This window comes from Dreissena polymorpha, chromosome 5 (genome assembly GCF_020536995.1).
Source record: "Dreissena polymorpha isolate Duluth1 chromosome 5, UMN_Dpol_1.0, whole genome shotgun sequence".
NCBI classification, from domain to species: domain Eukaryota; kingdom Metazoa; phylum Mollusca; class Bivalvia; order Myida; family Dreissenidae; genus Dreissena; species Dreissena polymorpha.
Window position 1 is genome coordinate 41,249,546 of NC_068359.1, and position 14,638 is coordinate 41,264,183.

The following is a 14,638-nucleotide window of genomic DNA, read 5'->3' on the forward strand; positions in this document are numbered from 1 at the left end:
TTGATAGTCTAGTTAATCATTACCCGTGTAAGTCATAATTATTTTCACATACTTTAAAGTAAGTTCATTAATTTAGATTATGTATATCTATGTGTTTGCGATTGTTTGATGATTTTGTCAGGATTATGAATAGTGCACGCGGGATCCACATCTATCTACAAGTAACTGATATCAGTACGTTAAAGTCCCCGTTAGCGGAATAGATCTCTGTTTTGCATATAAATCGTATAGCGAGAAATAAACTTTAGATAAATTCATTGAAATATTTTTTTGTTCGAGGTTGACATCGAAAACCTGGTCGAAATTGGTTTTGAATCGATGAAAAAATATATAAATGATCATAAATACATGCAATAGGCGACAATCATTGCAGCGTCGCGAGTTATGCAAATTATATCTATATTTAGCTCTCGCTAAACATTATTAGCATATGGAAGATACAAACATAGATTTAGCAAAAACGTAGCGTTGCAACTCAGTTTCCGTCTGTAACAGATGTATTTGCATTTGTTCTTATCATCTCTCCGCTAAATTCGCCCATATCCGCAATTGTGTTTGTTTGGGTTTGAATTAACGTGTCGAATCAAGAATATTAATTAGGTCGTTTTCGTACTCTACCGTACTCGACCCCAAAATATAAATCACTATATTGTTTGGTTAAAACCGATTTCAACAGGATTGTCAGTGATACCCTCAATAAAAACACGTTTTCTTACGATTCTGCCCATATACATATATCCGCGAATGGGGACTTTAAGAGAGTTTGGTAAGATAATATATGAAGTCTTTAAACTATATCTCGATCAGACAACGTTTACAGTGCGTGAAACAAATAAAATATTTTACGTTTTCACTTACATTTTGTAACAGTTTAATATTGAATTGTTACCACGTTTTCGATATAAGACATCTACCCGGTAAATAAACTATGTACATTTTGTATTACTCGTAGTTCCTGCCCTTGAAAATGCGCATTCTGTTTGCAAAAAAAATGACCTTCTGACTGTTATTGACGCAAGCTCGTTATTTGACACTTAATTCGTCTTCTCTTATACTCGTATAGGGATGTATATAGTGCAATTTTAGTAACTTCTAGTTGTTGTATCGTCACGAAACTGCACTCAAGGACGTCTCCTTATCAGACAAGGATATAGGAACACACAAAAACCAGGAAGACATGAGCGACAGAGTTTGCACTCATCCGGTGTTGTCGTCTGCATATTTTGATTTATGTATTTGTCTGAAACTATCATAGCAATAAAAAATGATCATTTTGGTATGTTTAGCGTTCCTGTTATCACTTCCGGTGGTGTCGTCTGCAGACGCAGCAAGGACGCCATGTTGCACACCGGAAATATTCACTGCGGAACTGTACGTGCTGTCTGCGGTGCTGACATCCGGTTCTTCTCAACCAAGTATCAGTGACGTAGGTTTGCGTCTGCAGTCACTCGTTGATTGATTTGAAAGGATCGTTTCCTCCGTCTCAGAGTTTGGGTTTTTGTTACCGATGGATTATTGTGTGCTTGTTTTCACTTATAGGAAAAAAGAAGGTATACACCAAATGGATTCCCATTACATTTTTGAGATTACAGGTACATGTTCTAGTGGGAATTTTCATTTCCTCCGTCAAAAAGTGTGTGTTTTGTTTGTTGTTAACGTGGACCACTTTGCGCTTTTACGGTATTTTTGTTTAAAGGAAATCTATTCTGTACAAAAATCCGGTTAATGCGAAAATTGTCGTCCCTAATTAGCCTGTGTGGACTGCAAATGCATTAAGACCAGTTTTACCAGTAAGATGCTCGTATAAATAATTTCTTTCATTGTAATAAGCCACTGTCTCCCTCGTTAATAGGACGTTATCCACCTAACGTACGACTACACGCGCCGACAGACACGTCAGATCGGTCGCAAGCTGGTGAATCCGGCCACCGGGGTGAAGACCAACTACATCATGTACAGCGACTATAAACACGTACGTGTTGGGTTTTTTACGTGTCAGGTGTATGAGCTTCGCTCTGGGAAATACTTTTTTATTTTAAAAGCAATTGTCTTAAATTTTGAAAATCGATAGAATGCATACATCTCAACCACCTGTCAAAATTTCATAAAGATATCTTGTTTAATAATACATGGTTTGTTATTTCAACACTTTAGAAGCGATTTTCTCAAAATTACTTTTTTGTACTTTCGTGCATTTAGAATAAGTGCGACGCCTAGAAACGCCTGTCGGTTTTCCCAAAATTTGGTTTTTATTGCAGCACAAGGTGTACACTCTTAAACATGGCATGTGCTCTGTGGAGCCGCTGACGTTCCCGATGATAGAGCCGTGTGTAGCAGGTAACCATACCTTGTACAAACAAGTACTCCATGTCTAAAAACAACTTCCGTATTGTTGAAAATCCGGAGCAGGCGAGCGGTTGTACAGTCAGGCGTCGGGGAAGTATTTTTCCGGGGCAACAAAAATTGTTGAGCATGAATTGATTTTCAAATAACTTGGTGGGAGTGAAAAGCAGCATAAGACGAGTAATACCGAATAACCAGGTCATTAAGTCAAGGTCATATTTCAATGTCAGGGCTCATATAAGAAATTCATCCAAAACTGTGTTGAAGGCATATCTTTCTCCAGCACTGAGAAATGTAGCGATAGCATGGAAAAGGAGTATCTTGTGCAAGATCCAGATATGTAGCTTCAATTTCAAGGTCATGTGTCCATGTTATAGCTCCAATAAGAAATATGTCAGAGCACTTTGTCAAAATCGTATATTTGTCCAGCGCGGATGTATTTTCAAATGCCTTGTCATAAAGGATTAGCCTGGAAGGAGGTCAATGTCACATATAAACTTTACATAAAGGGAATGAGTTCTCAACACCATGTCCGGAGCGTTCATTTTTAGATACCTTGGTAGAAATGAAACGCATTGTTTAACCGATTGTCGCACACAAGACCCAGGCTCCTGCGTCAAGGTCACGCTTCAAGTTCAAAAGTCAAAAAGTATCTAGCCTAACTAGGACTTTCGGATAACTTGGTACAGTGAACACAATTACTACGATGAAGTGGAATGCAAAAGAACCAAGTCACTAAGTCGAAGTATGTTACAATTCAAATTTAAAGACAAACAGGATAAACAAGACTGTTTCCAATCTTAATTTGAAAATCTTTATTAGTGGGCGTATCTTTGTGCCAATGGCACACTTGTTAATAGAAATTATCAATTTGTATGCTACAAAGTATGTGTTTTTTTATTTATTTGTCACAACACAATATTGCGAGCCTTGGCAACGTTAACATTTGGCTTTAAATACTTTTTATATTCATGCAGAAAACATTTCGTGCTTAATATATATAGTCTTTCAAAACTTGCTTAGGTCATCGCAGTATAAAAGTTAATATTGCTGATTTAAATACATCTTAATGTTTTAAGATTTCTCTTTAGCTCCAACAAAATATGCACGACCTTGCAACGTGTAATTTCTTGCTTAGCTGTTCAGAGTACGTGTGTAGTTAGACACGTGAACTATGATAACACATCCTGCCGTGACATAAAGTTGGGGGTTTTACATGGCAAAATCAAACAAACGTTATTCCTTCCGGAATGCTTATTGAGCTTCATTTTGCTAGTTTTTCAAATAACGTCAATTCGTCAAAAATTACGTCATTTCATAGTAAAACAGTGATTATTTTTCACAGTTTGAAACAGTAAATTATCACTTTTTATTCACTGATAAATCTCTGTAAACCACCGGAAAGCATAAAATAAAAAGCATTAAACGTTAATTATACAGCCAATTTTAACTACGGAGGCTCGTACCACATCTATTCTGGCGTCAACAGCTCCCAGGTTCACATGTGGAGCGGACTGTATCTCGGCGCTCTGATGATGAGCGTCCACGTGTCCGGTAGTGAATGCGAACCAGTCTCGCTCAGCTACCATGGCGTTGTCCCCGGTGTTGGTAAGCCATACAAGCGAAAACTTCAATTGTTTCATTAGAACATTGTTTTCTTATTTGTTTCCCAAGGAACTTCTGAGTTAAATAAGCGCAACGCTTTGAGGACCCGAGGATTACGGTTTAAAGACTTCAGCTTTATTTTAATATACAGTAATGTGACGGCCGTTTTCCTTGTCTGTTTCTCTGTTGTGCGGAACATACACGCTAGAATTATCCGACTGATTAGAACAAAGTTATGCTTGCTATGGTATTCCGGCCGTCTGTTTATGTGTGCGTCTGTCATTCACCATTCTTCAGTTTGTGAAAAATATTACACGAACGTGAAAGAATGCAAAACAAATTACTACATATTTAAGATGTGATCTAAACACGAACATAAATATAAATAATTGTTCACAGGCGTACAACTGTTAACCACCTCACGGTTTCTGGATGTTACAACGTACACTTCACTTCCTCCTGCCGTCTTCAGCCTTCCGGACGAGTGTAAACATGTACGTAGAAAGCGTTTACAATCATTTATTTGAGTCCCGTTCTCGGGAAATCGGGCTCTATGCATGTGCGGAAAGTGTCCTACCAGATAAGCTCTTCAGTCCCCACAGGCTTGTCAGAGGCGACACTTTCCGTTTGTATGGATTTGTTGTTTACAGGAAGTACTTAACGAAAATCCACTGCATGCGGAAAATGTCGTCCCTGATAAGCCTGTGCGGTGTGCACAGGCTTATCTGGGATGATACTTTTTGAACACGCAATAAGCCCCGTTTTCCCAGAGCGCGGCTCGTTTATATGCTAAACACTCTATGCATTATTGTAATTATACTGTTTCAAAACGTTGCAGTACCAAAGCACATCTACGAGTTATTCTGATAATTCGCAAATTGAATAATCTCAGTTATAATAAGGTTTGATATCAATTTATGAAATATGTATAGAAATGAGGTGTGACAAAAGTGTCCTCGCTTTGTCCGTCCGTCCGTTCTTATTATGCTTCCACAGACCTCCATACAGTTTACCAGAGTGTCAAATGAATTCTTCCGACAGTTTAAACCATCACACCCGGTGCCACCCGTAATTGCGGCACTTCCTGTACGAGATCGTACAGATAAAGCGTGCATGGGTCTGAATATTAAGACAATATTTTGTGTAATGAATTGACAAATAGCTGGATACATATAAACATATCCAAGTATAAGTCGATCAGGTTTCACAATTTTTTTATCATGCTAATGCGTTCTGTTCCAAAGTTAGGTTCAAAGGTAAACACTTTATATGAGCATGATCAAAATCGATGCTGTAAATTTTAGTGCTCATATCGATGTGAGGGCATGAAATGAAAACGCGCCATGTCTGGTTTTCTATTGCTGGAACGAATGTTATATGTCGTGCAACGCGGATGAACCGTAACTCTTGCATCACGGTCAGGGTCATTTTTAAATAAAACGTCAAAATTGGCTTTGTGATCGTATGCGATGGTCTACCCGTAAAACTTGGGTCATTAATACATGCATATAAAATTATTTATGCGCATTTCAAATCAGATCATTACTGACTTTAAATTTCCATACCACAATTAGAAGTCACAGCGCAATCTGTTTAGAATCTTGAATTGTATAGCTATACATATTAAAACCACGCATTGCAAAATGCTGCCACATATGTAAGCATAATACATTTGTTTATATGTGTTTCAGCTTCCTCAACTTCAAGGGAAATAAAACCTAAGGAGTGTCCATTTCAAATTGAAACATTATTTTGTACTGATAAAATAGCACAGATATCATTGCGCATTTAGTTGTTGCCTTTTTAAGTGTTCTGCTGACACTAGTTCTGGTTTTTTATTGTTGGTGTTTTAGACGCACATGACATTGTGAATACGCATCTGAGGCGTATATATGGGTGAAACTTGTATCGGCATGGTTTATTAGTGCACGGGTATAGCCCACATTGGACCCACACAGGCTTGCCTGGTGCCTTAAATGTATAATTCAAAGATGCATCAATATATAGATATATTGATAGATCTTTGAAAAATATAGTTCAAATTACAAAAAGATAAATTCACAATAAGAAATGTGAATGCTTCCTTGTGCCATGTTAAGAAAAGTGTTACGGAAATATAAGAGAACGAACAGTGAATAAATTGGTAAATAATGTATTTTGTCATGAAGGATTTTAACATATCATATTTTGTGACTTATGCACCGAGATGAATAAATAGTTCAATTATAAAAATGAATACATTTGGCATATTCAAAGTCTTAAACCCGAACCAATATAAATCACGATATAAATTGCATCACATCAATAAGTAAGTTTTTCAACCGAAAAGTTTCATAATTACATAACATTTTGCAAAAGAAACATGTTAACAGTATAAAATATAATAAATAAATCTTATTCAGGTCTACTTTCTTGTTTTAAGCAGAGTATTTTTTCTGTCGCCAACATATTCTGTTACTGCCTGTTATTATTTTAATAAAAGTAGGAATGTTTCAAGTTCCTGCTTTAAAAACAATTACTACATATAACATTAGCATCCTTTTAAAACAATTTATAAGCATAGATAAATTTTACAACAGCTGCATTTCAAATTCATATATGTTGATTTATATATTATTTTATAATTTTTATAACATGAAGAAAATTCTAATAACAAACACACAAATGCCTCTGTTGGAAATATTGTCATTTACAATTGAACACATCATAAAATACTTTAAAGATTCAGTGTTAATATGAATATAAATCTTAATATGTACATATGCTATCCTTTAAAATTAAACCTCATCATTTTTAAATTCCATTAATTAAATGGGCATTAAATTAAAGGAGTAAAAAATAACTAACATGTTGAAACAACAAATGTGTTTGTCAGAAACACTATGTCCCCTTCTGCGCTGCTTTGATTTAGTGTTTTTGACCTTTGACCTTGAAGGATGACCTTGACTTTTTACCACTCAAAATGTGCAGCTCCATGATAACACATGCATGCCAAAAATGAAGTTGCTATCTTCAATATAGCAAAAGTTATTGCAAAATGTTAAAGTTGGCGCAAACCAACAGACCAACCAACCAACAGACAGGGCAAAAACAATATGTCCCCCACTATAGTGGTGGGGGACATAAAAAAGGTATGTCAAAAAAGGAATAAACACTATTAACAATCACAGAAAAACATGCCAAGTATAGCATATTTACATATATTATTATGGAAAGGGTGTAAAAACACACCTAAAACAGGTTATATAGAAAATTGTTGGTTCCTCTTTCACAAAGTACTACGATTCATTAAAAGTAGAAAACGTATTTGTTAAGATATTTAGAAATAAAACGATTGTTGAACCCATGATCTCCTACCTTAATAAAAAAAATGGTAACATGCATTTCGTCTCTAGCAATATTGACACGAAACAACACAAATTGTTTTATAAGCAAAATCTACATCATGTGAAAATGGGTCTTATGCCATATGCAGCCAGGGTGACTCCAGACCTCCATGCAAATTTGCTCAGGCTAGTCGGAAGCTGCCCTGACCGCTAATGAAATAATAAAATCTTAAGTGACTTAATAACAGAAAGGGTAGCCCTGACAAGACTGCATGAATTTTGAGATGTTTGTAATATATGTATGCATCTTGGTCATAAAAGAAGAAAATCAGATTGCAAAACAAAATGTCAGTCATTTTCACATAATTATTATGCAATAAAAAAAAAATCAGTTTATGCAATTACAAAAGTTTCACTATTGTCATTATTAAACAACAAATACTGAAAAACTGCCTGGCTTTTGAAACACGGTTTTTCTAATGCAAAAAAATGACATTTATATGCTATAACTAGTGTTCTGCATGAATTACAATTTCATACTAAAACAAGACCTGCGCTTGTGAAACGTAATGCTCCCTACTGCGCTTTGAAGCCGCACAGTAGCTATTTTAGAGAAAATTGTTTAGTCTAAGGTCAATAAATTTGCCAAAAAAGATCCCGAACTAAACTTAAACATCTGTAAGTCATGTAGATAGACTCACATACCATAAATCAGCTACTAATACATATCTGAAAGATTTTCGTAAAAACACTCAGGTAAACAGAAAATTTTGAAGTAAAGTGCCAATAACTTCTCAAACAAGAAACCGTCAGAGACGGGTGATGTACCCCAAAGTTTTTTTTTTGTCACAATATTGCACTATATATTCAGATAAAAGGAAACGTCTTGAGGGGCATAACTTTGGACAAAATAATACGATGGATGGTTTAGCAACTTAAAAATTTCAAAGGGCCATAACTCTCTAAAAATAAATCATCTAACCAGATCCCACAAATAACATGCGCATGTCCTCAAGGTAGTTAAGCTTCCCATAAAGCTTCATTGAATTCCAGTCCATAGTTGGGGAGAAATAGCCCGGACAAGAATTGCACTATATGAACAGTTTATAGAAAATTTCAAAGGGCCATAACTCTGTGAAAAATCATCTGACCATAACCGGCTGATAATATGCACATCTCCTGTTGGTAGTGAAGCTTCCCAATAAGTTTCATTGAATTCCCGTAATAAGTTGCTGAGAAATAGCTCGGACAAGAATTGCACTATATGTACAATGGAAAATTACAAAGGGCCATAACTCTGTGAAAAATCATCCGACGAGAACCGGCTTATAAATACGCACATCTCCTCTTGGTAGTGAAGCTTCCCATAAAGTTTCATTGAATTCCGGTCATTAGTTGCTGAGAAATAGCCCCGACAAGAATTGCACTATATGTACAGTTAATGGAAAATTTCAAAGGGCCATAACTCTGTGAAAAATCATCCGACCAGAACCGGCTGATAATATGCACATCTCCTCTTGGTAGTGAAGCTTCCCATAAAGTTTCATTGAATTCCGGTCATTAGTTGCTGAGAAATAGCCCTGACAAAAATTGTGCATGGACGGACGGACAGACAGAGCGGCGACTATATGCTCCCCCCAAAATTTTTTTGGGGGAGCATAAAAATCAATGGACCAGAACGAACTTCTTAAAAAAATCGATGGACCAGATCAAAACTCAAACTTCATCTTTAGGTCATTTAGGTAGACTCACATACCAAATATAAGCTGAATATCTGAAAGTGTTGCGTAAAAAACCTCCAGAAATCGGTTATTATAAAGAATTCTAAATCCAACACCAATAACTTTGCCAAAAATTATGGACCAGACGGCAACTCACATTTAATTTGTAGGTCATGTAGGCAGATTCACATACCAAAAATTAGCTCAATATCTGAAAATGTTCCGTAAAAATCCTCGATAAAAACGGAATGATGGACAGACTGATGGATGGACGCCCTACCAGGGCATAAATAACAATTTCCAATGACTTAAAATATATAAGAACATGTTCCAGAGTCCAGTTACCTTAACAAGTTAAAACTAAATACATTAAAACCATTTCTACAAATAATTGATAATTATGATTTATGAAGCTACAAAGTGTGAAGCACATGATAATCAAAATGTTCGACCAATGCATGAAAAAATAAGAGAAGCATGACTAGACAGTTAGAGTACTAATTGAGACTTTCTATTTACATACAACATTTCTGTTAAATATATATTAAATTTCTTTTAATAAATTATATATTACATTTTTTATTTTTTTATGAAATGAGCTTGCAATATGAACACGAGGCCCAGAATGGCAGTATATTATTACTAACATGCGTAATTGGCATGACCAATTTTGACTTAAAGGGCATGATTTTAATAAGCTTAGAAAAGCAGCACTATAAATAGTTTCACACCAAATACTTAATCCCTGACCATTTTAGTTTCAGAAAATATTTTAAAACATATTTACGATACAAGTCATTAAAATTCACCTGGCCCTTGGGGAGTCGCCAGTTTTTTACCACATTGCAAAATGTAATTTCCAGCATGTATTGAGTGAATTAAAAAAAACTAGAGCTTTGTCACAGACGTAACGAATACCCCCACATTCCCCATTGACACAGAATATCTTGCATGTTGTCTTCACAAAAAACAGCGGACACCATGCTCAATGTTTAAAACGCACATAGTGACCCCGTGACCTAGTTTTTGACCCAGCATGGCCTATGTTTGAACTTGACCTACACATTATCTAGATACAACTTCTGACCAAGTGTGGTGAAGATTTGATGAAAACTACTTTAAGTAGATAGCAGACACCATGCTCAATGTTTAAAATGCAATAAGTGACGCCGTGACCTAGTTTTTGAGTTGCCATGACCCATGTTTGAACTTGGTCTAGACATCATCTAGATACAACTTCTGACCAAGTTTGGTGAAGCTCGGATGAAAACTACTTTAATTAGAGAGCTGACACCATGCTCAATGTTTAAAACGCACTAAAACACCCTGTGACCTAGTTTTTGACCCGGCATGACCCATATTCGAACTTGACCTAGACATTATCTAGATACAACATCTGACCAAGTTTGGTGAAGGTTGGATGAAAACAACTTGAAATAGAGAGCGGACACTAAATACGAACCGACAGACCGACCGACCGACAGACAAGCTCACTCCTGTTTACCCCCCTAAACTTCGTTTGTGGGGGTATAATAAAGTTTCAACATTTTATTTATCATTATATGTCAATTCTATTAATTTGTTTTAAGAAAGATACTATTTTGGATAGACCTGGGCATTATTATTTTATACAACCCAGACCAATCCAATACCAAATGTATTGAACACATGTACATCCAGTACTGTAAAATATTGAATGGACTGCACCAAATTAAATGACATTAATATGTATATTACAATAACTTACATTAACAAAGTTTACATTATTAACGAAACATAACACATTTTAAACTAATGTTTTTATACACAAATATGTTTATTTAAATACAAGTGTTTTTTTAAAATTGTGAGTATTACATTTAACAATAAATTAATACATAAAACAGTACATCATTTATAATGACCTTAAACTTCTAGTTTTCTGACTTGTATTAGTGCATTTTTATGTTTTATTTTTCATTATTACAACAATTGTGCACAGGCAAAACCCAATATATTATAATGCTAATCAACTGTGTCACTAAATATGCCAACTATGTTAATTTATGTCAGGTCAACTAGTTTTTAATATAATTTATGTAAAGAAAACAGCATGGGTTTTAAACTTTATTTTTTAACAAATAATTAAATTACCCTTTCCTTTAATGAAATTACTTTAAAACCCATTTACTGCTCTAACATATATCTATACAAACACTTCTGACGAATAGTCATGCATTTTTCAACATAAAACAAAAGTCCTTTACAATAACACCGATTTGCAAAACAAAAGGCCTTGGGAAAATACGAGCACCAGATAACATAGTATGGTCCAATCGGTATTAAAACAAGGTGGAATGTGGGCTGGTAAAAACCATTGCTATCAGTGGGAAAATAAATTACCGGTGCAATCATATGATCAGCTGTAAGATGTTTCTCAACATGAGATGTAATTTTTGCATAAATTACAAAAACATAAGAAACATGCAAATTTTATCAAGATATTAAATAATTAACTGCTTTGCAATGATTATAGATACCTTGGTTGTTTGCATGATAGCACGTATACTATAAGAGCAGATCTATCTTCAAATAGGTTCAGCTGTATTTATGACACATGACTACAATAGGTAACCATGCTAAAAACACCCATCACAATTGAAGACAATACTATACTCAATTCTGCCATTAATTTCATAAATACATGCGTAAGATAACAAGTTCAAAGGAGCATACTTTAAGAATTCCAATATACTGTATATATAAGTATTTACCATTAATCAATATAGGATAATTCACTTATTTTTTTGGATTGAAAATATTTTTACTTTTTTATTGAAAAAACAGTTAGTAACTAGGGATTCCCATGGCAAAAAGACGAGTCACAATCCTAAGATGGGATACGTCAACCTCAGTCGCCAAGGTCACTGTCTCTGTCCCCAAGCATGAAGAGTATCTGGAAGGCAAGGGCAAGGAACCCAGTACCCAGAAGGTCCCCGAGGGCAGTCAAGTACGGTATGGCCACGTTGTCAGGGTCGTCCCCCACACGCCAGATGTAGTGAACCATCCAGTTAGCGATGTACAACAGTATGGCAACCTGTCAATGTACAACAGTATGGCAACCTGTCAATGTACAACAGTATGGCAACCTGTCAATGTACAACAGTATGGCAACCTGTCAATGTACAACAGTATGGCAACCTGTCAATGTACAACAGCATCACAACCTGTCAATGTACAACAGTATGGCAACCTGTCAATGTACAACAGTATCACAACCTGTCAATGTACAACAGTATGGCAACCTGTCAATGTACAACAATATGGCGACCATTCAATAAACAAAAGTATGACAACCTGTCAATGTACAACAGTATGGCATAACCTGTCAATGTACAACAGTATGGCAACCTGTCAATGTACAACAGTATGGCAACCTGTCAATGTACAACAGTCTGGCAACCTGGCAATGTACAACAATATGGCAACCTGTCAATGGAGAACAGTATGGCAACCTGTTGATGTACAACAGTATGGCAACCTGTAAATGTACAACAGTATGGCAACCTGTCAATGTTCAACAGTATGGCAATCTGTCAATGTACAACAGTATTGCAACCTGTACGTGTACAACAGTATGGCAACCTGTACATGTACAACAGTATGGCAACCTGTCAATGTACAACAGTATGGCAACCTGTCAATGTACAACAGTATGGCAACCTGTCCATGTACAACAGTATGGCAACCTGTCAATGTACAACAGTATGGCAACCTGTCAATGTACAACAGTATTGCAACCAGACAACAACAGATGAAAGTGCACCATCCAGATGGCAATGTACAACAGTATGGCAACCTGTCAATGTACAACAGTATGGCAACCTGTCAATTTACAACAGTATGGCAACCTGTCCATGTACAACAGTATGGCAACCTGTCAATGTACAACAGTATGGCAACCTGTCAATGTACAACAGTATGGCAACCTGTCAATGTACAACAGTATGGCAACCTGTCAATGTACAACAGTATGTCAACCTGTCAACAATAAGAGGTACAGATGGGGGATGGACATTTTAAAATGAATGTTCAGATGAAAATTATCCTTGCAAAACCTTGAAAATGAACAGCACGTTTCATGTGGGAGTCAAACTTAACTATACAAAAAATTGACATGCAAAAGTAAATTTGACAGCACTACAGAATTGTTGTACTTATTTATTTACAAAAGATTCAGAAAAAAAACTTACAACTACTCTTAATTTTTATGCCTCAGGGGAACACTTTTACTTGTTGTAATTCCATACCGAGCTTTGTCACAAAACCTGACTAAACCCTTTCCCCCATTAGAAGCAAAGTGACAAGAGCTGTCAGAGGACATCGCGCTCGACTATTCGAGTGCTTGACAGTATAACGTAAGCCATCATGGGGAAATTGTTCATATACGATAATTTATTAAACGATCTTTCAAAAATATAAAAAGGAAAAAAAAAATTAAAAAATTTGGGGGGGGGGGGTTGAGAGGGGGTATAATGTGGGGTGTGGTCATTTATAAGACGATCTTTCAAAAATAAAAAAAGGAAAAAAAAAACAAAATTTGGGGGGGGGGGCAGTGTTTTTTTTTCAGTTTTGGGGGAAAGGGGTCGGGTCCCCTGAGGAAGGGAAATTCGCGCGTAAAGGGGGCAAAAGGGGAAATTTCAATGCTTAGCAAGTAACATAACAAAATCAAGTTTAAATAATATAGTTCGCCATACATAGAGAAAAACATTATTCCAACTCTTTAATCATCAACATGTTATGTTCATGTTCAAAGATCATAATTTCTTGGCTTTTCTGTGAATTATTTAAATAAGGCATTGATTAAAATTGAATTACACTTCCAAGAGGGGAATGTTTCAAATATTTGGGAGAAAAATATATACTCTACAGATGGGGGAGAAAGGGGGATATAACGTGGGGTGTGGTAATTTATAAGATGATGTTTAAAAAAAAAAAATTGGGGGGGGGGGGGAGGTTGGGGGGGGGGGGGGGGGGAGAAGGGATTCTGGGTAGGGGCGTGGGGTATTGTTTGGGTGGAATCCATTTTGGGGGGGGTAGGGGGAGGGGGATGGGGGGTGAGAGGGGGGTATAATGTGGGGTGTGGTAATTTATTAGATGATGTTTAAAAAAAAAATTGGGGGGGGGAGGTTGGGGGGGAAGGGATTCTGGGTAGGGGCGTGGGGTTTTGTTTGGGTGGAATCCACTGTGGTATTCAGGTAAGTGTTGTTATGTCAAAGTAATAATAAAATATGATCATAAATAAAGAAGTTATGGCAATTTAAGCAAAATGTTTAATTATCTAAGTGTAAAAGGGGCCATAATTATGTCAAAATGCTTGATACAGTGTTCTGCTCTTGTTTATAGGTTGGGGTCATGTTGGTTAACAAGTATGCAACATATAAAAGCAATATGTCAAGGGACAAAGAAAATATTTGGGGTAGTACGAAAACTTTTACATTTGCACGCAGATGCTAACGCTAACGCCGACGCCGGGGTGAGTAGGATAGCTCCACTATATATATTTCATATATAATAGTCGAGCTAAAAATGAAAAAAAATATCAACCATCAATACGCCCTATTTTGAGATGATGAAATTGTAACATTTAACCACATAACTTGA

At 36.1% G+C, this 14,638-nt stretch overlaps 2 protein-coding genes across 3 annotated transcripts in view; one reads left to right on the plus strand and one right to left on the minus strand.

Moving 5' to 3' along the window:
* Positions 1 to 1,135: 1,135 nt before the first annotated feature.
* Positions 1,136 to 5,731, plus strand: LOC127881042 (uncharacterized). Its single transcript, XM_052428636.1, has 6 exons — positions 1,136 to 1,426; positions 1,853 to 1,972; positions 2,259 to 2,337; positions 3,784 to 3,951; positions 4,348 to 4,442; positions 5,640 to 5,731. The coding sequence occupies exons 1-6, from the start codon at positions 1,265 to 1,267 to the stop codon at positions 5,661 to 5,663; spliced, it is 648 nt and encodes a 215-aa protein (XP_052284596.1). The 5' UTR covers positions 1,136 to 1,264; the 3' UTR covers positions 5,664 to 5,731.
* A 353-nt stretch (positions 5,732 to 6,084) lies between these two features.
* The window catches only part of LOC127881028 (solute carrier family 41 member 1-like), a 32,132-nt gene continuing 23,578 nt past the window's right edge, over positions 6,085 to 14,638 (minus strand). For both annotated transcript variants that reach the window (XM_052428613.1, XM_052428612.1), the window contains exon 11: positions 6,085 to 12,071. In XM_052428613.1, coding sequence (XP_052284573.1) covers positions 11,886 to 12,071 — 186 coding nt within the window. In that variant the 3' untranslated portion in view covers positions 6,085 to 11,885. The remainder of the gene's footprint in view (positions 12,072 to 14,638) is intronic.

Bases quoted from the DNA above. Each gene is read 5' to 3' on its own strand.
- LOC127881042 (XM_052428636.1), top strand. From the start codon at position 1,265: ATGATCATTTTGGTATGTTTAGCGTTCCTGTTATCACTTCCGGTGGTG. The intron at 1,427-1,852 runs GTAGGTTTGCGT...CCTCGTTAATAG, and splicing joins CTCAACCAAGTATCAGTGAC to GACGTTATCCACCTAACGTA. The intron at 3,952-4,347 runs GTAAGCCATACA...AATTGTTCACAG, and splicing joins TGGCGTTGTCCCCGGTGTTG to GCGTACAACTGTTAACCACC.